This window comes from Pecten maximus, chromosome 5, assembly GCF_902652985.1.
Source record: "Pecten maximus chromosome 5, xPecMax1.1, whole genome shotgun sequence".
Taxonomy (NCBI): Eukaryota; Metazoa; Mollusca; class Bivalvia; order Pectinida; family Pectinidae; genus Pecten; species Pecten maximus.
Genome location: NC_047019.1, coordinates 48801024 through 48828616, shown reverse-complemented (window position 1 = coordinate 48828616; position 27593 = coordinate 48801024). Strand labels below are relative to the sequence as shown.

The following is a 27593-nucleotide window of genomic DNA, read 5'->3' as shown; positions in this document are numbered from 1 at the left end:
TATATTTTAATTATTATACCCCGAAATTGTTTAGTTTCAGAGAAGTTGTTAATATCAATCCAAATTGACCCTTATGGCCCCAGCCTTCAGACCCCAGGTTTATGAAGAAGTCAGTTGTTGGCGGACGGACTCCACGATACAGCATAAGCTCACTTTGGACCAAGTTAGTTTGCATAATTAAAACAACCAGCTTGGATTTTGGTGGAGAGTTTTTGTTATCCCTATTTCTTGATGGATCTGTCTCAAATTTCTTGTGCAAGGTCCCCTTGGAGCATAGTTTTCTTTGACATTTTGGTTGTCATGGTAACTGGTCTCTATGAACAGGTTTTCTGATAAAGGACAATAACTCTTAAGTCAGTTATTCTACCTTGGTCGAATGGTGTTACTGAAGAAGCCTTTAACTAGACATGAAGTGTTTCCTGAACTATTATCATGGGAACCTAACATAATCTTTGCTTCGGATCGGTCAAAATTTAGATATTGGACAATTTTGATCAAACTTGTTAAACAGAGGTATTAGGGAATGCTCAGAATATCACCATTTACTAGGTTTTCTTGTCATGACAACCAAGCTGAAGCTCAAAGTGACTTTGAATGGTCAAAATTTGATTATTGGCCGATTCTGATCAAACTTGGTGTGCAGGGGTATTAAGGGATGCCAATTCAAACATATTACTAATTAGGCTTCTTGTTGCCGTGCAAAGCAAATTTAATATAAACAGCTGATAAAGTGGCCTCTTATAGTTATTGGTTAAAATTTTGATAATGCCCTATTTCTACTAAATTTATATGTGAATTAAAGATTCCAAATAAAGATTGGCATCTTATTGATCTGATTCAAATGTACTTGAAAAGTAATTGGGCATTACAGGCATTTTGCTTAACTTTGTCTCATTGTCTTTGACATGACACTCAACCACACAGCCACAGAAGCTAGCTGTTGGACTATGCAGCTGAAATATCCATATACATGAACCATCACAGTATTCAGTAACAAGAGGGATTTTCGCACTATTGACCTTTATTGGATCTCTGTTAGTCTGATCTTTTCTTATCTTCCTCTTAATCACCGAAGAAAAACATCAAATCAAGAACTCTAAATGAAATCAGGATAACATCCTCCAGCTAATACAAGAGAAACACTTCTGTAACAAGAGAAAGGTCTGAATAACTTGCTGAGAAAAAGAAAAATATCATACCTCAACTGATTTTATCCAAGATGGATGTCTTTTGGCAATTTTGGTTTAATCAGACTAAAAATTGGCTAGGCATAAATAACTACAATGTGGGACCAAGGGGAACCTACATATGAAGTTGGAGAAATATCCTTCCGGCATTTCTCAAGAAATAGCAGTAACAAAGATTGTAAGGACCATGGATGTATATATAGGTCACTTTGAATAGCCCTCTAACAATGTCAAATCTATGCAGTCATCAAATCCTCAGTGGTGCCCTAAGTAGGTAATAATGACTGTTGACAATGTCTCAAGGAGTGTGATTCCTGAAGGTTATCTGATGATGTTGGGCTGAAAAGGTGGGTGGGTCAAACACTTACAAAAAACAGGTGCTTACTACATCAGATATGACATTACATTGGCATTATTACAAGTTTTAAGTTGTAAACTGAAATCGACTACATAAAAAACAATCAAGGTCATCACTTTAAAACAAAATTTAATTTCCATTGATGATACAAATTAGAGTTAAGGCAACACATTATGTTCTAAGCCCAGGGAAACTTCCCATGAACATTACATGAACACGAAGAAAATGTCCTTCACAAGAACTCTCACAGACTTCAAGTCTGTTGGACTACACACACGCCTGATGTGATCATGTGGGAAGGCAATCCTCAATGTCTTCCTGTGATGAAAAACAGCAATTAAATGTACAACTTGGATTTCTTAACATTTCAAACAATTTATCAGAAAAACAGTTTTTGGCACACATTTTCTGTTAAAGATTTTTTTCTCCTTAATGCTTCATGGAGGATGAGTATTTAATTGTTGGTAAACAATGAATACTAAAACATCTATTAGCAGACTTGGCTAATTGTTGCCCAACATAGCAACAAAATCAAGATTTTTGTCCCACCTCACAATAGTGAACTATCATCAAGACTCGGTCATTTGCACTCTTACCTTGACAAAGAAAACAGATGTTTTCAAAAGGTCACAAGCACAGATTTTATTTACTGTTTGTAAAAGACAAACATACAAAACCTGATGAATCTAGATCTCAACCTGAACAATCAAACTTGTTTTCCAACATACGAGGGCCGATTGTTACAACATACGAGGGCCGATTGTTAAGTTGTGAGCCTCGTATTGAAGGATTTGAAATTTGCTGGACATACTGTATTATTTTTCAATATAATCCCCTTCAATATCTATACACTTTTGCTAGCAGTGTCTAAGGGCCTCAATGCCACTTTTATAGAACTCCTTTTCTTGGCTGTTCAGAAAGTCGTCCACTGCATGTTAGGGTTTGGGTTAGGGTGCCTAAAATAGCTGTATCTCAGTTTTGGAAATAGATGAAAGTCTGATGGAGCGAGATCAGGTGAATAAGGCGGATGCGCAATCAATTTAAAGCCACAATCGTGAATGGCAGCCATGGCAATGACAGACTCTTTCACCCTAACCGATTTCGTCCATTTTGCAAAAGCCGCTTCTCTTGCTTACTTTAGAGAACTACCTCGTCGATATAAACAAACCAAATGAGACCAGGCCTTGGGTACTCATCCCTATATAGTTAGAGAATAGTAGGACTTAATAAGAAATCCTTGAGTACCTCCTTCAATACAAGGCTCACAACTTCTCAATCAGCCCTTGTAGCAACATAATCCAAACATCCATCTAAAATAATTCATATTCATCTCAATTTTATGCAATGCCATGATACATGATTAATGTTAAGAGTGAAATTCTGACATACTATTTTAACATACTGTTACCACAGATACCTGGTAGATTAACAGAGAACATCAATGTTTACCTAAACAGGAATGTTTAAATAGTGTTAACTGTTTAACACTTAATACAAGGATGACAATTACAAAACCTTTCTATGTGTAACCATAGCCCAAGTTTCCTCCAGAGGAAACATGGGCTAATGTAACCACTGACTTAGGTTTTATAACGCTAAGTACATTGGCAAACAAAATAAACACCATAATAGCTCCCAAAATATTCCAAAGCCATAAAAAATCCTAGGTATATATGGATAATTTCAAAACTGTACTATATAACAAAGATTATGTATTGTCTTTTTAGATTACTGGTACATAAAATACAAACACCAGCTGAGGAATGAGTGATGCTATAAGACAGCTCTACATGTGGCTCAAAGTAACCTAGAAACAAATTAAAAAATTGTCCAGTAAATCCTTCTATTACTTATACTTACCAACACAGAGTCAGTTTACTAACATTGTCCAGTAAATCCTTCTATTACTTATACTTACCAACACACAGTCAGCTTACTAACATTGTAGAGTAAACCCTTCTATTACTTATACTTGCCAACACAGAGTCAGTTTATTAACATTGTACAGTAAATCCTTCTGTAACTTATACTTGCCAACACAGTCAGTTTACTAGCATTGTACAGTAAATCCTTCTGTTACTTATACAATGTACTTACCAACACAGAGTCAGTTTACTAACATTGTACAGTAAATCCTTCTGTAACTTATACTTACCAACACAGAGTCAGTTTACTAACATTGTCCAGTAAATCCTTCTGTTACTTATACTTGCCAACACAGAGTCAGTTTACTAACATTGTACAGTAAATCCTTCTGTAACTTATACTTGCCAACACAGTCAGTTTACTAGCATTGTACAGTAAATCCTTCTGTAACTTATACTTGCCAACACAGTCAGTTTACTAGCATTGTACAGTAAATCCTTCTGTAACTTATACTTGCCAACACAGTCAGTTTACTAGCATTGTACAGTAAATCCTTCTGTTACTTATACTTGCCAACACAGTCAGTTTACTAACATTGTCCAGTAAATCCTTCTGTAACTTATACTTGCCAATACAGAGTCGGTTTACTAACATTGTCCAGTAAATCCTTCTGTAACTTATACTTACCAGCACAGAGTCAGTTTACTAACATTGTCCAGTAAATCCTTCTGTAACTTATACTTACCAACACAGAGTCAGTTTACTAACATTGTCCAGTAAATCCTTCTGTAACTTATACTTGCCAACACAGAGTCGGTTTACTAACATTGTGCCGTAAATCCTTCTGTTACTTATACTTACCAACACAGAGTCAGTTTACTAACATTGTGCCGTAAATCCTTCTGTTACTTATACTTGCCAACACAGAGTCAGTTTACTAACATTGTGCCGTAAATCCTTCTGTTACTTATACTTGCCAACACAGAGTCAGTTTACTAACATTGTCCAGTAATAATCACTATAGGCTATAGTACCACCATTAGTACTCTAATATTTCATTGTTAGCAACAGTAACCAAAACAAAACTTACCAACATTCTTAATAGCATATTAATAAGTAAATAAATTGCATTTGTAAAAATAATAAAACTTGTTCGATGTTTCTACATTAAAATCAATTTAACATGGAAATCATTGATCAACATTTCACTGGGTTCAGTGAAGGAATTCACTGGGTTCAGTGAAGGAAGCATAAAAACAACAGATTCCTAAGGGATATTGACAGTCACCCACCATTGAATGATATTTATTGGCTCTGTCACACTAATCTTCTCCTACTTTTCGTTTCTTTTTTTCCCTCTTACTAATCTGACAACATGAACAAGTGGAAATTACATGTGAAGTTTAAGGAATATCCTAGTACTTTTCAAGAAATAGTGATAACAAACATCAATTCTTAAAATCCAAGATGAAGCCTGTTGGCCATTTTGTTTCCATTTTGTTTTTCTGATCAAAAGCTTAATTGAACTGGCACAACTAGGGTCAAATGGCAACCTCCAAGTTCAAGGAATATCCCTCCAATACTTTTCAAAAAAATCTAAATTAAATTGGCACAACAAGGATTCAAAGGAAACCTACACATGATGTTTAAGGAACTACAAGAACTTTTCAAGAAATAGCAAGAAATTTAAATTCTTACCCTGGAGGGTAAATATATAATACACCCTGGAGGGTGAGTATATAATACACCCTGGAGGGTAAGTATATAATACACCCTGGAGGGTGAGTATATTATACACCCTGGAGGGCGAGTATATAATACACCCTGGAGGGTAAGTATATAATACACCCTGGAGGGTAAGTATATAACACACCCTGGAGGGAGAGTATATAATACACCCTGGAGGGTAAGTATATAACACACCCTGGAGGGTGAGTATATAATACACCCTGGAGGGCGAGTATATAATACACCCTGGAGGGCGAGTATATAATACACCCTGGAGGGTGAGTATATAATACACCCTGGAGGGTGAGTATATAATACACCCTGGAGGGTGAGTATATAACACACCCTGGAGGGTGAGTATATAATACACCCTGGAGGGCGAGTATATAATACACCCTGGAGGGAGAGTATATAATACACCCTGGAGGGTAAGTATATCATACACCCTGGAGGGTGAGTATATAATACACCCGTGTAAGGTAAGTATATAATACACCCTGGAGGGTAAGTATATAATACACCCTTGTAAGGTAAGTATATATTACAACCTGGAGGGCGAGTATATAATACACCCTGGAGGGCGAGTATATAATACACCCTGGAGGGTGAGTACATAATACACCCTGGAGGGCGAGTACATAATACACCCTGGAGGGCGAGTATATAATACACCCTGGAGGGTGAGTATATAATACACCCTGGAGGGTACACATGATGTTTAGGGAACTACGAAAACTTTTCAAGAAAGAGCAAGAAATTAAAATTCTTACCCTGGAGGGTAAATATATAATACACCCTGGAGGGTGAGTATATAATACACCCTGGAGGGTGAGTATATAATACACCCTGGAGGGTAAGTATATAATACACCCTGGAGGGCGAGTATATTATACACCCTGGAGGGTAAGTATATAACACACCCTGGAGGGTGAGTATATAATACACCCTGGAGGGTAAGTATATAATACACCCTGGAGGGTTAGTATATATTACACCCTGGAGGGCGAGTATATAATACACCCTGGAGGGCGAGTATATTATACACCCTGGAGGGTGAGTATATAATACACCCTGGAGGGTGAGTATATTATACACCCTGGAGGGTGAGTATATAATACACCCTTGTAAGGTAAGTATATAATATACCCTGGAGGGTGAGTATATAATATACCCTGGAGGGTAAGTATATTATACACCCTGGAGGGTGAGTATATAATACACCCTGGAGGATAAGTATATTATACACCCTGGAGGGTGAGTATATAATACACCCTTGTAAGGTAAGTATATAATACACCCTGGTATATAATTTGATAGGCGATAACATGTAGTTCAGCTCAGACACCTTTTAAAGATAGGAAGTTAAAGTGAGGACAATTATTTATAAATGACTACTTTATCAGAAGATGCCCTTTCTTGAAATGTTTCTATTGATATGTTAGATTAAAACTAAACGTTATAAGGACTGATTAACCTTGTAGGTAGTTGTAGGTCAAAGTGACCCTCTGTTAGCTTATGGCACCAACAACTAACGTTATGCCTTACATAATAAGGACCATTGGCACCTCTAAATACATTGCACACATAGTTACAAACAAAAGATACCACATGGTCTTTTAAAAAATTGATATACTTCATAACGTGTTGGGACAAGAAAATAAATAAATATATCACAAATTCATCTAATCAACATCAAACGACAAAATGACATGAAAAATTATGCACATTGCACATTATTTTGATAAACGGGTGAAGGAGACAATGATCTAGGTAAAAGTGAAATGACTTCCAAGTACTAGAGTTAAATCTCACTACACAATACATCCCATGTAGCTAAGACACTACAAGTTATAGAACCAAAGTCTATCCAATCACAGGCGTCTGTTTACGGTTAGTATATCAGTCCTTACTCGTATATATCAATACAGTGTAACACTCGAAAAGTCTGAGGTGGGGGTGAGCTTCGATTCACCCCAAATTTAAGTTAAATCTGACTAAAATATCAGTGCTCGCAAACTTCAGTAACATACCTTGGTTTAGAATCCTTAAGTATTGATGCATGTTATTTGATGTTATTCTTTTGAGATGTGATAATGATTTAAAGATGAGAAAATAGATGAAAAGCGGTCTTGATAGATGACGATGCATTGACTGTGGAATGGAAGTAGTCTGTATATTTACAGCAATATGCAATGGGGCAATCTGATTGGTCGACATCTCGGTAAACAATGCTAACTATAATTATTGACCAATTATGTGCCTAATTCCATTCCACTGTCAATGCATCATCTGATCTTCCAAGTGTTACACCTTGTTGATATAGTAGAAGGAGGGATCATTTTTTTTCTATAAATACTAACCAGAAGAAGAGGACTGTGATCCAATCAGTAAAATATAAACAAAGAAAATAGAGACTCAGAATGTGTTCTCATACTGTGGATACTAAACTGATGACCAGTGTAAACTCTGTGTAGAATGATGTAAAATAAAAGAATGTAAACTAGATCTGTCAAGGATTGATCAATGTCAGAATTGGAACAGCCGAACTCTGACCACAGGCCATATTTGATTATAAAACAAGAGGCCCAGAGGGCCTGCATCACTCACCTGGATATTTCAGTAATCATGGCAAAATAAACTAATGTAAGTTATACCAGGTATTTCAAATATTTTCCTACTTTTGAACTGCCTCTGCCAACAATGGCTCAAACTACAGGTGGACCAAATCCTGTTATTCTTGAAAAAGAAAATGATTTGTGTGTTTTTGTTTTGTTTATTTTTTGCTATATTCCCCTATTGGTCCCCCTTTGTCCCACCCCAACAGTGTCACATCCTCCTCTTAAACAACATCTGATCTCCTTTGCCCAATAATTCTCCAGACCAAATTTCACAAAACATCTATTCAGGTGTTCAGGACTAGTAGCAATTTAAAAGATTTACCTTAATTTCTCCTATTGAGCCCCACTCCAACGGCCCCAATGGAACCACACCCTCCTTTTTTACAACATTACATTTCCTTTACCAAATTATGCTCTCGACCAAATTTCATCAAATTCCATTCAGGTGTTCTGGACAAGCAGCAATTTAAATCATTTACCTCAATTTCCACTATTGGGCCCCGCCCCTCTGGCCCTAGGGGAGCCACATCCCTCTGTTTATACATTTGATCTCCTTTGTCCAATAATGTTCCAGACCAAATTTCAGCAAAATCCATTCAGGCATTCAGGACTAGTAGGGATTGAAAGGAAATGTTGACGGAAGACGGACGCTGCACTATTTGGCATAAGCTCACCTGGCCCTTTCGGCCAGGTGAGCTAGAAATGATTGTCCATTTTATGTTGCAGGGATGTAACCAACCTGCAGAGCATCAAATTTGAGCGTGAATATTTGAAATGATTGTGATAAAATAAATATATCAAGGGATTATATACCCCTGATATACCACATGCAATTTAACGACAATTCAGCAATATGTTACAGTACTACAGGACCATTATTGTCACTAGTAAGTCTACTGTACAGGTTTTAAGTCTACTGAGATTAGTTAAGGTATTGAAACACAAACTGAGCTGACCACTTCTCAGCAACACATTCGGCTGACAAGGACTGTGTGACACAGTCGAAATATCCCAAAAAGGCAAAAAATATTGTCTGAGTAATGGAAAATCCTCATAATAGAAACTGGAAACAGTTCACTTGTGTGTACTGTTGGCTGTGTTTAATTTCTGACATCAGAGACATATAACTTATCATTTCAAATGAATCATCAGCAGAATATGTAGTGTTTGCAACAAACTATATAAGTTTTAAATTTTCACAAAACTAATATTTCAGTGTTGTCCCAGTCAAATCTAGATGACAGGTATTAAATTTGACACCACCATACATTGTAAAACACGGGCAGTAAATTAAAACACTTCTATACATTTCAGTGTACACAGTATATATATTCACTGGGTATATATCTTCATGCTATATTTAATGACTATGAATAACTAGAAATTTCCCATGCCTATTACCATCTATACTGTAGAAAGTAAGATATTTTCTAGTGTTAACATTGGGTAAGCGAATCCTGCCAGGGTAATAATGTGAGACCAGGGTAATAATGTGAGAACTACATTGGGTAACCTTTCAAAGGTCACTTGATTAAGTGTGAGGTCACTAAACAGGTCATTCTATTTACTTCAGAAATCTAACAGAATGAGGATATTTAAACATTTACCTATCTTTTTTATACGAATATCAACAGGAAACCATTGAATACAGTGTACATTTGTATTTGTCAACAGAAAGCTGTATCAGGACCCTGAAATTTCAGTAACAAAAGTAACATTCACCTGCCTCTAATACAACTTTGAAGTCATTTATGTAGATACTAAGCTGATAAACAATGAAATCAAATATCAGAGTTGGCTAGGCTGATAAATTTCAATAAATTTGAAGCCTTTCATTCCAGCATAGTGCTGACCTACTACATTATGTACAGTGCACTCTGTCCAAACCGGACTCTGTCTGTATTGTGTTTCAGTGTCTCTTGGTTATACAATTTTTTTATATAGTTATATAATTTTTTTATATAATTAAGTTAAAATCTGGTTTGCAGTTTATGACTAGCAGTGATTTGTATGAAAAGTTGACAAATGACATACACCAGCACAAGCTCTCTTGCCCTTTGGATAGGAGAGATAAAAATGTGTCGGGTTCAACCAAGTTACCACACTTGACTAGTAACATGTATGATAAATACACAGGTCAATAATCAGGTAAATACAGGTACATATACAGGTAAATACACAGGTGAGAAAAAGAGACAGGTAATTGTAAGCTAATATCACCTTCTACTTGCAAGATTAAAAAAGTTACGAGAGTGAAATATAATGGAAGTCAAAGAGAAAACCACAACATTTTCTGTTTATCATAATTTTTCGAACCTAAAAGAGATTTCAAAATAATCTCAAACAGACCATTCCAGGGTTTCCTTCCCTCTCCCTCTGAGAGTTTCCCACACTGTCCATGTCAGGGTTTCCCACACTGTCAATGTCAGAGTTTCCCACACTGTCAATGTCAGGGTTTCCCACACTGTCCATGTCAGGGTTTCCCACACTGTCAATGTCAGGGTTTCCCACACTGTCAATGTCAGGGTTTCCCACACTGTCAATGTCAGGGTTTCCCACACTGTCAATGTCAGGGTTTCCCACACTGTCCATGTCAGGGTTTCCCACACTGTCAATGTCAGGGTTTCCCACACTGTCAATGTCAGAGTTTCCCACACTGTCCATGTCAGGGTTTCCCACACTGTCCTTGTCAGGGTTTCCCACACTGTCCATGTCAGGGTTTCCCACACTGTCCATGTCAGGGTTTCCCACACTGTCCATGTCAGGGTTTCCCACACTGTCAATGTCAGGGTTTCCCACACTGTCAATGTCAGAGTTTCCGACACTGTCCATGTCAGGGTTTCCCACACTGTCCATGTCAGGGTTTCCCACACTGTCCATGTCAGGGTTTCCCACACTGTCCATGTCAGGGTTTCCCACACTGTCCAGGTCATGTCAGGGTTTCCCACACTGTCCATGTCAGGGTTTCCCACACTGTCCATGTCAGGGTTTCCCACACTGTCCATGTCAGGGTTTCCCACACTGTCCATGTCAGGGTTTCCCATACTGTCCATGTCAGGGTTTCCCACACTGTCCATGTCAGGGTTTCCCACACTGTCCATGTCAGGGTTTCCCACACTGTCAATGTCAGGGTTTCCCACACTGTCCATGTCAGGGTTTCCCACAAGGTCCTTGTTAGGGTTTCCCACACTGTCAATATCAGGGTTTCCCACACTGTCCATGTCAGGGTTTCCCACACTATCAATGTCAGGGTTTCCCACACTGTCCATGTCAGGGTTTCCCACACTGTCAATATCAGGGTTTCCCACACTGTCCATGTCAGGGTTTCCCACACTGTCAATGTCAGGGTTTCCCACACTGTCAATGTCAGGGTTTCCCACACTGTCAATGTCAGGGTTTCCCACATGGTCCCTGTCAGGGTTCTTACACTGTCCTTGTCAGGGTTCCCACACCATTCTAGTCAGAGTTTCCCATACCATCATTGTCAGGGTATCCCACAATGTCCGTGTCAGGGTTTCCCCACACTGTCCCTGTGAGGGTTTCCCACACTGTCCATGTCAGGGTTTCCCACACTGTCCATGTCAGGGTTTCCCACATGGTCTGTGTCAGAGTTTCCCACACTGTTCCTTACATTGTTTTTATGCTAGGGAGCTTCACAAAAGTCCTCAAACTCCAACTAGAACTAATTAATAGTTCCCTTGTGTATTATGTCTGCAGTGTCTTCTGTTAACATTTTGTATCTGTGCAACAAGTGTCACTATACAAAACTGAACATGTTGTAGTTCACCATACATTAGACATTGGAGATACACTAGTATGTGACAGTTTTACAAGTGTGTATTTTTTGTGAGAACTGACGGTCCTCTATATATTTGACGGGGTGTTGATGGTGATACCATTTTGACAGGGCTTGCTGTAGACTGCTGTTGTTTACACTAACAGCCTGCTGAGAGAACCACTTGGTCAGCAACAGAGAATGTGCAGGGCACGATGTTATGAACAGACCGTCATGAACAGATTGTTTCACAGGCTGTAGGGCCCGTAATGTAGCAGACTTGTACTCGTCTATCACAATGATTTCCTGGGGAGGACATTTCTTGAATGGACATGTGATGGCCAGAGCATGGTTTATGTACCAGGAGTCATGGAGAGAGCTGATGAGGAACACTGGTGTGAATAAATAGTTGTAGAAGTAAAGGGGGTCCATGCAGCGGTACGCTATCGACGATGTCAGACTCGACGTACACTCCTGGATGGCTGGAGCATCTACAACAGAGATCAAAAGTAAATCTGAATTTAACAAATGAAGTTAGCAAAAACAGTTCACACCCAGTATTCCATAACTATCAAACACTACAGAAAATGTTTATCCTAATAAAATATACAAATATGTTGTAAAGATTGGAAGAAATGAAACTGAATTTGAATCTCCCGAAACAGGATGAAATATAATATAAGTAAAAGTATGAAGTTTAAAAGTCCACAAAGTGGCACTTTTGTAACTATGGCTGTATATCTTTGAGTACTACGTTATTTACTGAAGTGAAATACTCCTATGGACCACTGTTATTATGGCTTACATGTACCTGCTATTTTGTGAAGGTGGAAAACATCTTTCAGTGTGTCCTGCATCTTATGTTTGCCGTAGATGTTCTGACTGTCTAAAAACAACATCCCGTCCAGTAGTGCATGGATAGACTTGACAGACACTAATTTCTTACGAAGATGATCAACGTTGATGAGAGCAGCAAGGCCGCCCGCTGGTAAATAAACAATACTATTCTTAAGATCTTAGCAAGGAATTCGTTTGAAATAAATAAAAAACAAAAGCCAAACCAAGTCCTTGTTATGACAACTAGTTCCAAATCTGGATTGTGGATTGTGAATTCTGCTAGAGGAATAAAAGGGACATCACGGTAAACCAACTTTAATTTAGTATTTTTTCATATTATCTTTTAAAAAAATAACCTTATGAACAATAACCATTCGAATTTGATGATATATGTACATAAAAAACATCAATTATTAATTATAAAAAGGTTATCACAAGTTGATCAATAGTCTGAATATGCAAATTTTGTGGCATATACGATAAAATGCATGCACACAACAAACTAAAACACCTGAAAACAAAAATGGCTTCCAATGTGAACCGACTGCGGTTGAAAACGATAACAGCTTCCGCAATGAAGAGAATAATGGGGAAATGGGTTAAACACAATCCTAGAATTAAACTGAGGAAGCAGTACAATAGATTGGAACAGTTCAAACATGAAAACAGCAGTAATACGGACGCCGCTCGTATTCTGCTTGATTGCTGGATAGTAGGTCATGACAATCTCGGTAATATTTACACAAACTCGGTAATAGTTACAGAAACTCGGTAATATTTATACAGTCTGTACCAGTACATCGCTACTGTCACTATACTATATGTACAGTGTTTACACTTATTTACACATAAATATGTGTGTCGGAATATATACAGAACATGTTATTTAACATTTAAACCACTGTATAATATCGTTATCCAACTAACCCAGATGGAATATTTCACCTTGTAAACTATCGTGTGGTTGTGTTGCCTCAATTTCAAAACAGTCACGTGATGATTTAATACTTTCCGCGCTAAATTTAGAGGGGGATTACCAACTTAATCATGTGGTCAAGCTGGACAGAGGGATCGACTGGGAACATTGGGACAGCACAGAAACATAACTGGAAAGGAACAAAACACGTACATTCAATGAAAATTACAACGTTTTTACTGTGATGTCCCTTTAACAGGTTTCTTAACAAATAGCAGATTAAAAATATTCATTATATACTTTCAGACTAAATTAAAATACTGGTACCAAAACTACTCTCTCTTCAGATCTGTCAGCCCCTTATATAACAGATATATCTACTGTCAGTACCTTACATAACATATCTCTCTACTGTCAGTACCTTACATAACAGATCTCTCTACTGTCAGTACCTTATATAACAGATCTATCTACTGTCAGTACCTTACATAACAGATCTCTCTACTGTCAGTACCTTACATAACAGATCTCTCTACTGTCAGTACCTTACATAACAGATCTATCTACTGTCAGTACCTTACATAACAGATCTCTCTACTGTCAGTACCTTACATAACAGATCTCTCTACTGTCAGTACCTTACATAACAGGTCTCTCTACTGTCAGTACCTTACATAACATATCTCTCTACTGTCAGTACCTTACACAACATATCTATCTACTGTCAGTACCTTACATAACAGATCTCTCTACTGTCAGTACCTATCATAACAGATCTATCTACTGTCAGTACCTTACATAACAGATCTATCTACTGTCAGCCCCTTACATAACAGATCTCTCTACTGTCAGTACCTTATATAACAGATCTATCTACTGTCAGTACCTTACATAACAGGTCTCTCTACTGTCAGTACCTTACATAACAGATCTATCTACTGTCGGTACCTTACATAACAGATCTCTCTACTGTCAGTATCTTACATAACAGATCTCTCTACTGTCAGCCCCTCACATAACAGATCTCTCTACTGTCAGTACCTTACATAACAGATCTATCTACTGTCAGTACCTTACATAACAGATCTATCTACTGTCAGTACCTTACATAACAGATCTCTCTACTGTCAGTACCTTACATAACAGATCTCTCTACTGTCAGTACCTTACATAACAGATCTTTCTAATGTCAGTACCTTACATAACAGATCTCTCTACTGTCAGTATCTTACATAACAGATCTATCTACTGTCAGTACCTTACATAACAAATCTCTCTACTGTCAGTACCTTACATAACAGATCTCTCTACTGTCAGTACCTTACATAACAGATCTCTCTACTGTCAGTACCTTACATAACAGATCTCTCTACTGTCAGTACCTTACATAACATATCTATCTACTGTGAGTACCTTACATAACAGGTTTATCTACTGTCAGTACCTTACATAACAGGTCTATCTACTGTCAGTACCTTACATAACAGATCTCTCTACTGTCAGTACCTTACATAACAGATCTCTCTACTGTCAGTACCTTACATAACAGGTCTATCTACTGTCAGTACCTCACATAACAGATCTATCTACTGTCAGTACCTTACATAACAGATCTCTCTACTGTCAGTAGCTTACATAACAGATCTCTCTACTGTCAGTACCTTACATAACAGATCTATCTACTGTCAGTACCTTACATAACAGATCTCTCTACTGTCAGTACCTTACATAACAGATCTCTCTACTGTCAGTACCTTACATAACAGATCTCTCTACTGTCAGTACCTTACATAACAGATCTCTCTACTGTCAGTACCTTACATAACAGATCTATCTACTGTCAGTACCTTACATAACAGATCTATCTACTGTCAGCCCCTTACATAACAGATCTCTCTACTGTCAGTACCTTATATAACAGGTCTATCTACTGTCAGTACCTTACATAACAGGTCTCTCTACTGTCAGTACCTTACATAACAGATCTATCTACTGTCGGTACCTTACATAACAGATCTCTCTACTGTCAGTATCTTACATAACAGATCTCTCTACTGTCAGCCCCTCACATAACAGATCTCTCTACTGTCAGTACCTTACATAACAGATCTATCTACTGTCAGTACCTTACATAACAGATCTCTCTACTGTCAGTACCTTACATAACAGATCTTTCTAATGTCAGTACCTTACATAACAGATCTCTCTACTGTCAGTATCTTACATAACAGATCTATCTACTGTCAGTACCTTACATAACAAATCACTCTACTGTCAGTACCTTACATAACAGATCTCTCTACTGTCAGTACCTTACATAACAGATCTCTCTACTGTCAGTACCTTACATAACAGATCTCTCTACTGTCAGTACCATACATAACAGATCTATCTACTGTCAGTATCTTACATAACAGATCTCTCTACTGTCAGTACCTTACATAACAGATCTATCTACTGTCAGTACCTTACATAACATATCTCTCTACTGTCAGTACCTTACATAACAGATCTCTCTACTGTCAGTACCTTACATAACAGATCTCTCTACTGTCAGCCCCTTACATAACAGATCTCTCTACTGTCAGTACCTTACATAACATATCTCTCTACTGTCAGTACCTTACATAACAGATCTCTATACTGTCAGTACCTTACATAACAGATCTCTCTACTGTCAGCCCCTTACATAACAGATCTCTCTACTGTCAGTACCTTACATAACAGATCTCTCTACTGTCAGTACCTTACATAACAGATCTCTCTACTGTCAGTACCTTACACAACAGATCTCTCTACTGTCAGTACCTTACACAACAGATCTATCTACTGTCAGTACCTTACACAACAGATCTCTCTACTGTCAGTACCTTACATAACAGATCTCTCTACTGTCAGTACCTTACATAACAGATCTCTCTACTGTCAGTACCTTACATAACAGATCTATCTACTGTCAGTACCTTACATAACAGATCTCTCTACTGTCAGTACCTTACATAACAGATCTCTCTACTGTCAGTACCTTACACAACAGATCTCTCTACTGTCAGTACCTTACACAACAGATCTATCTACTGTCAGTACCTTACACAACAGATCTATCTACTGTCAGTACCTTACATAACAGGTCTATTTACTGTCAGTACCTCACATAACAGGTATCTCTACTGTCAGTACCTTACATAACAGGTCTATCTACTGTCAGTACCTTACATAACAGGTTTATATACTGTCAGTACCTTACATAACAGATCTATTTACTTTCAGTACCTCACATAACAGGTATCTCTACTGTCAGTACCTTACATAACAGGTCTATCTACTGTCAGTACCTTACATAACAGATCTCTCTACTGTCAGTACCTTACATAACAGATCTCTCTACTGTCAGTACCTTACATAACAGGTCTATCTACTGTCAGTACCTCACATAACAGATCTATCTACTGTCAGTACCTTACATAACAGATCTCTCTACTGTCAGTACCTTACATAACAGATCTCTCTACTGTCAGTACCTTACATAACAGATATCTCTATGAGCTGTGCCTTACCTGAAGATCCTGCCAGGATCACTTTCTCAGCTGCTCCAAAGTTCGTATTTATCTGCAGGTACTCAATAATGGCCGCCAACACCTGTGTCCCCCGTAGATACAATGGCTTGCCCTGGTAGATCAAGGGCTCTGGCCTGTTTCCTGTACAACACAGAAATCACTTCTACAATAACATAGTATCACTAGTTAAATCCATATGTATAAAATACATCTTCTACATTTTCATCATCTCAAACAGAATATATATTATGCTTATAAAATTAACACATTTTTATACCCAAAATAGCTCCGTATGAAATCAATACAGGATACACCAGTGGTAACCTGAATACCTGACATATGTACATCCTGATAATTACATAATACAGTATATGCTTACCTAGAAAGGAGCCACCATCACAGTAAAGAACATTGACCATGTTCCAGCGATAAAAATCTGGGTTTTCCTCCTCGCTGGCAGACAGAATTCCAGTGAAAGGAAAGAAGATTGGAGCTATGACACTTGAGCCCAGAGCTGTAAAACTTCTACAAGGTAGAAAAAGGTCTGTAGGTACCTTCCATTGATAGCCATGGTTAGGACTTCATCAAATATACTTTTCCATTGATAGCCATGGTTAGGATTTCATCAATTACACTTTTCCATTGATAGCCATGGTTAGGATTTCATCAAATATACTATTCCATTGATAGCCATGGTTAGGATTTCATCAATTACACTTTTCCATTGATAGCCATGGTTAGGATTTCATCAATTACACTTTTCCATTGATAGCCATGGTTAGGACTTCATCAATTACAATTTTCCATTGATAGCCATGGTTAAGATTTCATCAAATACACTTTTCCATTGATAGCTATGGTTAAGATTTCATCAATTACACTTTTCCATTGATAGCCATGGTTAAGATTTCATCAAATACACTTTTCCATTGATAGCTATGGTTAAGATTTCATCAAATACACTTTTCCATTGATAGCCATGGTTAAGATTTCATCAATTACACTTTTCCATTGATAGCCATGGTTAAGATTTCATCAAATACACTTTTCCATTGATAGCCATGGTTAAGATTTCATCAATTACACTTTTCCATTGATAGCCATGGTTAAGATTTCATCAAATACACTTTTCCATTGATAGCCATGGTTAGGATTTCATCAATTACACTTTTCCATTGATAGCCATGGTTAGGATTTCATCAATTACACTTTTCCATTGATAGCCATGGTTAGGATTTCATCAATTACACTTTTCCATTGATAGCCATGGTTAGGATTTCATCAATTACACTTTTCCATTGATAGCCATGGTTAGGATTTCATCAATTACACTTTTCCATTGATAGCCATGGTTAGGATTTCATCAATTACACTTTACCATTGATAGCCATGGTTAGGATTTCATCAATTACACTTTACCATTGATAGCCATGGTTAGGATTTCATCAATTACACTTTACCATTGATAGCCATGGTTAGGATTTCATCAATTACACTTTACCATTGATAGCCATGGTTAGGATTTCATCAATTACACTTTACCATTGATAGCCATGGTTAGGATTTCATCAATTACACTTTACCATTGATAGCCATGGTTAGGATTTCATCAATTACACTTTTCCATTGATAGCCATGGTTAAGATTTCATCAATTACACTTTTCCATTGATAGCCATGGTTAAGATTTCATCAAATACACTTTTCCATTGATAGCCATGGTTAGGATTTCATCAAATATACTAAGTGGCAAGTGTGTTAATGCATTTCTGTGTTATAAAACTCTTGAGCGTGTTTATAAATACTTACCTGCTATGACACTAATCAGGTATGTTTATTTACCTGTTTACACTCAGCAGGTGTGATGTATTTACCTGTTATAACACTCAGCAGGTGTGTTGATGTATTTACCTATTATAACACTCAGCAGGTGTAGTGTATTTACCTGTTATAACACTCAGCAGGTGTGATGTATTTACCTGTTATAACACTCAGCAGGTGTGATGTATTTACCTGTTATAACACTCAGCAGGTGTGTTGATGTAAATTACCTGTTATAACACTCAGCAGGTGTGTTGATGTATTCACCTGTTATAACACTCAGCAGGTGTGTTGATGTATTTACCTGTTATAACACTCAGCAGGTGTGATGTATTTACCTGTTATAACACTCAGCAGGTGTGATGTATTTACCTGTTATAACACTCAGCAGGTGTGTTGATGTAAATTACCTGTTATAACACTCAGCAGGTGTGATGTATTTACCTGTTATAACACTCAGCAGGTGTGTTGATGTATTTACCTGTTGTAACACTCAGCAGGTGTGTTGATGTAAATTACCTGTTATAACACTCAGCAGGTGTGTTGATGTATTTACCTGTTATAACACTCAGCAGGTGTGTTGATGTATTTACCTGTTATAACACTCAGCAGGTGTTGATGTATTTACCTGTTATAACACTCAGCAGGTGTGTTGATGTATTTACCTGTTATAAAACTCAGCAGGTGTGTTGATGTATTTACCTGTTATAACACTCAGCAGGTGTGTTGATGTATTCACCTGTTATAACACTCAGCAGGTGTGTTGATGTATTTACCTGTTATAACACTCAGCAGGTGTGTTGATGTATTTACCTGTTATAACACTCAGCAGGTGTGTTGATGTATTCACCTGTTATAACACTCAGCAGGTATGTTGATGTATTTACCTGTTATAACACTCAGCAGGTGTGTTGATGTATTTACCTGTTATACACTCAGCAGGTGTGTTGATGTATTTACCTGTTATAACACTCAGCAGGTGTGATGTATTTACCTGTTATAACACTCAGCAGGTGTGTTGATGTATTTACCTGTTGTAACACTCAGCAGGTGTGTTGATGTAAATTACCTGTTATAACACTCAGCAGGTGTGATATATTTACCTGTTATACACTCAGCAGGTGTGTTGATGTATTTACCTGTTATAACACTCAGCAGGTGTGTTGATGTATTTACCTGTTATAACACTCAGCAGGTGTGTTGATGTATTTACCTGTTATAACACTCAGCAGGTGTTGATGTATTTACCTGTTATAACACTCAGCAGGTGTGTTGATGTATTTACCTGTTATAACACTCAGCAGGTGTGTTGATGTATTTACCTGTTATAACACTCAGCAGGTGTGTTGATGTATTCACCTGTTATAACACTCAGCAGGTGTGTTGATGTATTTACCTGTTATAACACTCAGCAGGTGTGTTGATGTATTTACCTGTTATAACACTCAGCAGGTGTGTTGATGTATTCACCTGTTATAACACTCAGCAGGTGTGTTGATGTATTTACCTGTTATAACACTCAGCAGGTGTGCTGATGTATTTACCTGTTATACACTCAGCAGGTGTGTTGATGTATTTACCTGTTATAACACTCAGCAGGTGTGATGTATTTACCTGTTATAACACTCAGCAGGTGTGTTGATGTATTTACCTGTTATACACTCAGCAGGTGTGATGTACTTACCTGTTATAGCACTCAGCAGGTGTACTACACCAGGCTCCTGGTGACAGGTATATAATCCAATTCGTGTTACCTGGAAACTGACCTGCAACATAAATAGTTAACTGAGGGCAAAATTGAAGTCATTTCCTTTACCCCAAACAATGATAAAACATACAATTCACTGTTTCTAAAATGGTAAATTTGACATAAAGCTGTAGTACACTTCATGTGACTTGTCATTTCCAGGTGGCATTCGTTTCGCCATTTAATTAAGGAACTAAATAAAAATAAACAGTTTCATTCTATCCTTCTGTAAGATTCTTTAAGTCTTATGATCATAATACAACATACCAGTCCTTAAGTTATACCATGATAAATCTATAATATATGGAAAACTACAAAAGATCAGAAAATATATAAGACACTTCTTAATGTTTATCGATGACAAAACATTGATATTGTAGGTTAATATGGATGCTGAAAAGGAAGGAAACAATACAAAAGATGTATCGTATGTAATAACCTGGAGCTGAACCATACTTACCGTATCGTATGTAATAACCTGGAGCTGAACCATACTTACCGTATCGTATATAATAACCTGGAGCTGAACCATACTTACCATATCGTATATAATAACCTGGAGCTGAACCATACTTACTGTATCGTATGTAATAACCAGTAAACCTGGATCTGAACCATACTTACCGTATCGTATGTAATAACCTGGATCTGAACCATACCTACCGTATCGTATGTAATAACCTGGAGCTGAACCATACTTACCGTATCATATGTAATAACCTGGAGCTGAACCATACTTACCATATCGTATGTAATAACCTGGAGCTGAACCATACTTACCGTATCGTATGTAATAACCTGGAGCTGAACCATACTTACCGTATCGTATGTAATAACCTGGAGCTGAACCATACTTACCGTATCGAATGTAATAACCTGGAGCTGAACCATACTTACCATATCGTAGGTAATAACCTGGAGCTGAACCATACTTATCGTATCATATGTAATAACCTGGAGCTGAACCATACTTACCGTATCGTATGTAATAACCTGGAGCTGAACCATACTTACCGTATCGTATGTAATAACCTGGAGCTGAACCATACTTACCGTATCGTATGTAATAACCTGGAGCTGAACCATACTTACCGTATTGTATGTAATAACCTGGAGCTGAACCATACTTACCGTATTGTATGTAATAACCTGGAGCTGAACCATACTTACCATATCGTATGTAATAACCTGGAGCTGAACCATACTTACCATATCGTATGTAATAACCTGGAGCTGAACCATCAAGACAGAATGCTGAACGAGACTGTGCAAATCGCTGAGGCAAAACCACAAGCTCCCCGTCTGTGTCACTGGCCATGTGGTACTCCTCAAACATGACCCGCACGTTAGAGATTGCCCGAATCAGCACCACTAGAACAACAATAACCAGGAGAAGACAGATCTGCACATAGAACCGTCGACAGGTACAGGAGATGGGAGACAACTGGAATTTCTGCATGTTCAGCCCTACAGGGACAAAGGTCATGGCCCCACGGGACTCAGTACCATGGTGACGTGCCATCTCCTCTTCCGATTGGCTACCTTTAGATTTTCTGTTGTCTGACTGCATTGAATACAGTCCAAATCTCAGAATGTTTATCGTCTTGTTGAAGACATCCTCTAACCCATATCATCCACACATAGGAGCCTAATAAAAAAAACAGGCAGTATTATAATACAACCCTTACGATATGGAACTCATTGTTGTATGTATATCCTGTATATGTCCAGTTTCTCATTTTTTCTCATTTTTTCTCATTTTTAAAACTTGTACTAATTTCATATCATGATTGACCCTGACTGACCCTACAACATGTTCGTAAACTTGTTCAGTACTAAATTCATTTCATTATTGGCCCTGACTGACCCAACAACATGTTCGTAAAATTGTTCAGTACTAAATCATTATTGATCCTGACTGACCCAACAACATGTTCGTAAACTTGTTCAGTACTAAATTCATTTCATTATTGATCCTGACTGACCCTACAACATGTTCGTAAAATTGTTCAGTACTAAATTCATTTCATTATTGATCCTGACTGACCCAACAACATGTTCGTAAAATTGTTCAGTACTAAATTCATTTCATTATTGATCCTGACTGACTGTGGCTTGTTGCATGTTTAGCACCTTGTGATAGCACGGAACTGATGTGAACTTTATACAGCTACTTTTCCAAAACATACTGCTAAAGACACCCAGCAGGACGCCCCAACTGGTCACATTATACTGACAACAGGCAAACCAGGAGGAAATCCAAAAATGCTTAGGCATTAAGCATGACTAGCAACTACCATGTCCTGCCCAGGGGACAGAACCCAAAGCCTTCCTTACAGGGACAAGCCCTCAACCATAGGCCAAAAGTGAGGTATTGTCAAGGGAGACATTAGGAAGATGAAAGTTGTTTCAAAAGAAGAAAAAAGTTAAGATCCTTAATTTAGTCACATAAATAAACATCAATTGACACTACCTTATTACTGAAGAAAATATGCAGCAGAAAAAAACTGAATGAAAATTACATTGTATAGAACCATATACAACTAAGCAGAATGTCATTTTAAATAAATCAACTATCTTTTTTCCCTTCTACAAAACTGCTTAAAATGTTCATAGCTGGTTTGTTATCTGCTTTTAAATACATTTAATCATTTTTGTCAATTACTTTTTTAAATCCAGCGTACTGAAATCAATTCAGGTTTAAGGAGAAAATATTCCAAACCTGGGCTGTGAAATGTTAGGTCTTTGGGGTTGAAAAAAAGAGAGGGAAGAGTGAAGAGTGAAGAGGATCTGGACCGGGTCGATCATTTGCAACCAGATAGCTCAATTAGTAGAGCATTCAGCTGGTGTTCGGAGATCCCGGGTTTGGACCCCAGTTTGTTTGTGCATTTTTCCACTCCTCTTACACTAGCAGGCAGATTTCCAAGTACTGTGTAATGAATAGGACATGCTATCATTATACAGTGCTCCCAGTAAGACCTCAGAGGTTCGTTACAAACGATAAGATATACTGTATGAGATGGGTCGTACATATACAATTTTTTAATATAGGTCGATATCCCAACAGTACACTTCTTGATATGAGATGGGTCGTACTAGTCCAATAATATAAGATTTTGAAGGTTCATATCGTTATTTTTTTAATGTTTATTATCGGATATTTACATTTCTATTTGTCGAACCTCGAAGTCTTATCGTAAGTTGCAAAAAACATGGAGCAAATCTCAAAATTACTAACCGGTATCAGACGGTGGTTTATTCATTTTAATAAATGTTAAAAACAAAATTTAAGTGTTTCTAAGAGCATTTGCCCACCTTATGCTGACATTAAGCAGATTTATTCATTAGAATGAATTCACCGGTTAACAAACTGTGAGTGCTGCTTGCCTTCAGTACTAGTGTCAGTAGTATATTGTACTGTTCTACCTGATGACAGTTCGAACAAATTCAACTGATCAGTTCCTGTTAGCGGCGATGTCAGTGAGGCACGTGACATATATATGGTTATCGATATAAATATCTTACCCGTTCATTTAATGATGCAAGAGAAGGTACATATTTCAGAATACCAATAACCTCTTGCTTCAGTATCTCGTCACACGACGAGCTCCTCCATCTTCTTCCAAGGGAAGTAATTCGGAAACTGTACAGCTAAACTAATCTTTGAACCAAGATACTCGTAAAATCCGGATGCTAACCTTATAGATCTAGTTAATTATATAATTAGTTCATCGGATTGATATGAAGTTATTTTTAGATTTATATATTTTAAAATCTAAAAATAACTTCATATCAATCCGATGAACTAATTTCAGAGCAATTAGTAAAAATCTGCTTTTGAAGTTTGACGACTGATGTTAACTAATGTTTTAGATTAAATTTCTAAAATATTCATAGAAAAAAACAGGTTTTATTTTTAAAATATCCCTTTTGATGTAAAGTTCAAAGTTACAATTACTGTAATGTATTGACTGCTGAATTTTGATCGAATGCTCTGCTTTCTTTCCTGACAACTATAGCAAACATAAACATAATTCTAGCATAGACTTGTAGTACAATATTTTTTCTAGTGGTAGAATTTAGCTTTGACTCAGTTTCGTTTATTTGTGCGACAGGATACATTGTGCTATGAGGTTTGAATAGTGATATTTGTCCCTTTTCCCATAACATAGCAGGATAGTGACATTTAAATAAAAGTTATCTTTATAATGCCAGTTATGGGATATATTATGTCAGTTATGAGGTATATAATGCCAGTTATGCGGTATGAGAGGAGAAAATGTAGCGGCCAGACCGAACCCGGGACTTCCGAACACTAGCCGGATACTCTACCAAATGAACTACCTGCATGGTCACTGATGATCGACCCATTCCAGTCCCGCTACACACCTCCCTCTTTTTTTTCCAAGTCTTCGCCCTCGAGGACACACGAAACCATTATACCACCACCGTGGGTATTTTAGTCGGGCGCAAATTTTGTAACAGGAGAGAAGAAAATGTAGCGGCCAGACAGGGGTTCGAACCCGGGACCTCCGAGCACTAGACGGATACTCTACCAATTGAGCAACTTGGTCACCGATGATCGACCCATTCCAGTCCCGCTACTTAAGTATCAGGAGTTTACATGTCACAGTTGATTCACTACTCCAGAGTCTGTTTTAAGTATCAGCAGTTTACATTCACAGTTGATTCACTACTCCAGAGTCTGCTCTAAGTATCGGGAGTTTACATGTCACAGTTGATTCACTACTCCAGAGTCTGTTCTAAGTATCGGGAGTTTACATGTCACAGTTGATTCACTACTCCAGAGTCTGTTCTAGGTATCGGGAGTTTACATGTCACAGTTGATTCACTACTCCAGAGTCTGTTCTAAGTATCGGGAGTTTACATGTGACAGTTGATTCACTACTCCAAAGTCTGTTCTAAGTATCGGGAGCCAGGAATCTTTATCACGGTGCCCTCCCTTTGGCCTGTAAACTGCGGCGTGATATTGAACGAAGAAGTGTTTTTGTCCATTACACGCCTATGTACAAACTCCAATCGGAGGAAATAAAGATTTTGATGATCATACCTGCTTATTATATATTCAATTTCATAATTATCGATATAAATGTATATCATTTCTGTTATTATGACAATACTAACAACAAAAATATATCTTATACTTATCGGTATAATATATTTATCTTCATATTGGTATGTTTCCACATCATTTGATCAGAGGAAATTGTAATAAGATATTTACAATTACAACATCATACTTACTTTGATTTGGAAGCGGATGCTTTGTAAATGTTGTATATATCGTGTTTTTTTGTTGTTGTATGTAAATGTTGTTATCATTGTTTTAATGTTGAATGTAAATATTACATTTAGTGTTTTGATGTTTGTATGTAAATGTTGTTATAATTATTTAGATGTTTGTATGTAAAAATTGTTATCACTATTTTGATGTTTGTATATAAATATTATAATTATTGTTTAGATGTTTGTATGTAAAAATTGTTATCACTATTTTGATGTTTGTATATAAATATTATAATTATTGTTTAGATGTTTGTATGTAAAAATTGTTATCACTATTTTGATGTTTGTATATAAATATTATAATTATTGTTAAGATGTTTGTATGTAAAAATTGTTATCACTATTTTGATGTTTGTATATAAATATTATAATTATTGTTTAGATGTTTGTATGTAAAAATTGTTATCTCTATTTTGATGTTTGTATATAAATATTATAATTATTGTTTAGATGTTTGTATGTAAAAATTGTTATCACTATTTTGATGTTTGTAAATAAATATTATAATTATTGTTTTGATGTTTGTATGTAAATGTTGTTATCATTATTTTGAGGTTTGCATGTAAATATTGTTATCATTATTTTCATGTTTGTATCAATATTATGATTATTGTTTAGATGTTTGTGTATAAATGTTAGAATTATTGATTTTGATGTTTGTCTCTAAATGGTCGTATTATTATCATTGCGATATATTATAAATTATGGTGTTTTGATACTGAACGTTAAAATTTATCAAGTTTGAAAGTTCTGACACTGATAATACTGACAATTATTGCGCCATTAAAGTTGATGTTAGGGTATTTGGACAGAGAAAAGTCGCGACAAAAATTGTTTAGTCAGCAAAGTTGTACAAAAGCAGATATTTGTTAACACCTGTTTAGCGGAAACGTTAGAGATGGGAATGAGATAATAGCCTGTAGAATAAAGTGCATGGACACCTATAAACTCGACGTTTAACAAGCCTCTTGTGGTTACATGCACAATTTACGTCCGCACTTGGAAACTCGCGAGCGTCCATTAGCCAAGTCCGTACCACCGTGTACCGGTATCGACTCTAAATTTACATACTAAAGAAATAGGATACTATCATACCAATGTTTAAACTCACTTTCTAAAAAAACATTATTACGATATTAATCATGCACTCAAACGTGATACCAACTTATCGACCAATCAGATTGTCCTATTCTTTATCAATAACATATTTTGTATGCACCGGACATACTTATGTTATGAGAGTAGTCATATAAAAGGTTTTCTGATGAAGATACCTATATGGGTATAGTGTCCCCAGCATCCTATCGGCCTTTGTGACGGATAGAAAGGTGTCAAACCTCCACGATAGGGTTACAGTGAATGTCATTCACCAGAACTGAAGTTAAACACGGACAAAGCTGATAAACATAAGATGTCCTGACTGAACCCTGTGGTTAGGAGATACCGGTAATGGTGGGGTTTCCAGGTTAATATATGCCTTGTCTGTCTTACTCAGCACGATTGTAGTTCATGTGAGATAATCACGATGTCCAAAATATCGCTTGTTCATAACAACATTCATATATTTGTCGGTAATCTACTATTGACGTAACAGTGTACGATGTATTTATTTCTTCATATTATGACAACCCATCTTTATAACATATGATGTTAAATTGAACGAAATCTAATTTCAACATTAAATCAGTCAAGGTTAATTTTCTATAGATAATAAGGATTGCAATCTTAACAAATTGTTGCAAAATATTTTTATATGAAATTGTGTGTGTGTGTGTTTTTGTTTTTTTGTTTTTGGTTTTTTTTTCTATTACGATTTCTTTTAGTGAAGCATATTACATGGCATTATGTGTCTCGAAGGCAGGTTTGTTTGAGTTATT

General features: G+C 36.9%; 2 protein-coding genes across 2 annotated transcripts; both read right to left on the bottom strand.

Moving 5' to 3' along the window:
- Positions 1-10085: 10085 nt before the first annotated feature.
- On the bottom strand, positions 10086-11074 carry LOC117328503 (circumsporozoite protein-like). Its single transcript, XM_033886039.1, has 2 exons — positions 10677-11074; positions 10086-10533 (listed from the first exon to the last, which is right to left on the bottom strand). Exons 1-2 carry the CDS (start codon positions 11072-11074, stop codon positions 10086-10088), a joined length of 846 nt encoding a protein of 281 aa, XP_033741930.1.
- Positions 11075-11538: 464 nt separating this feature from the next.
- LOC117328246 (pectin acetylesterase 5-like) lies at positions 11539-24047 on the bottom strand. The gene is made up of 7 exons (XM_033885708.1): positions 23935-24047; positions 21619-22057; positions 20347-20428; positions 17222-17367; positions 16843-16983; positions 12344-12517; positions 11539-12023 (listed from the first exon to the last, which is right to left on the bottom strand). The coding sequence occupies exons 2-7, from the start codon at positions 21977-21979 to the stop codon at positions 11569-11571; spliced, it is 1359 nt and encodes a 452-aa protein (XP_033741599.1). The 5' UTR covers positions 21980-22057; positions 23935-24047; the 3' UTR covers positions 11539-11568.
- Positions 24048-27593: the final 3546 nt, after the last annotated feature.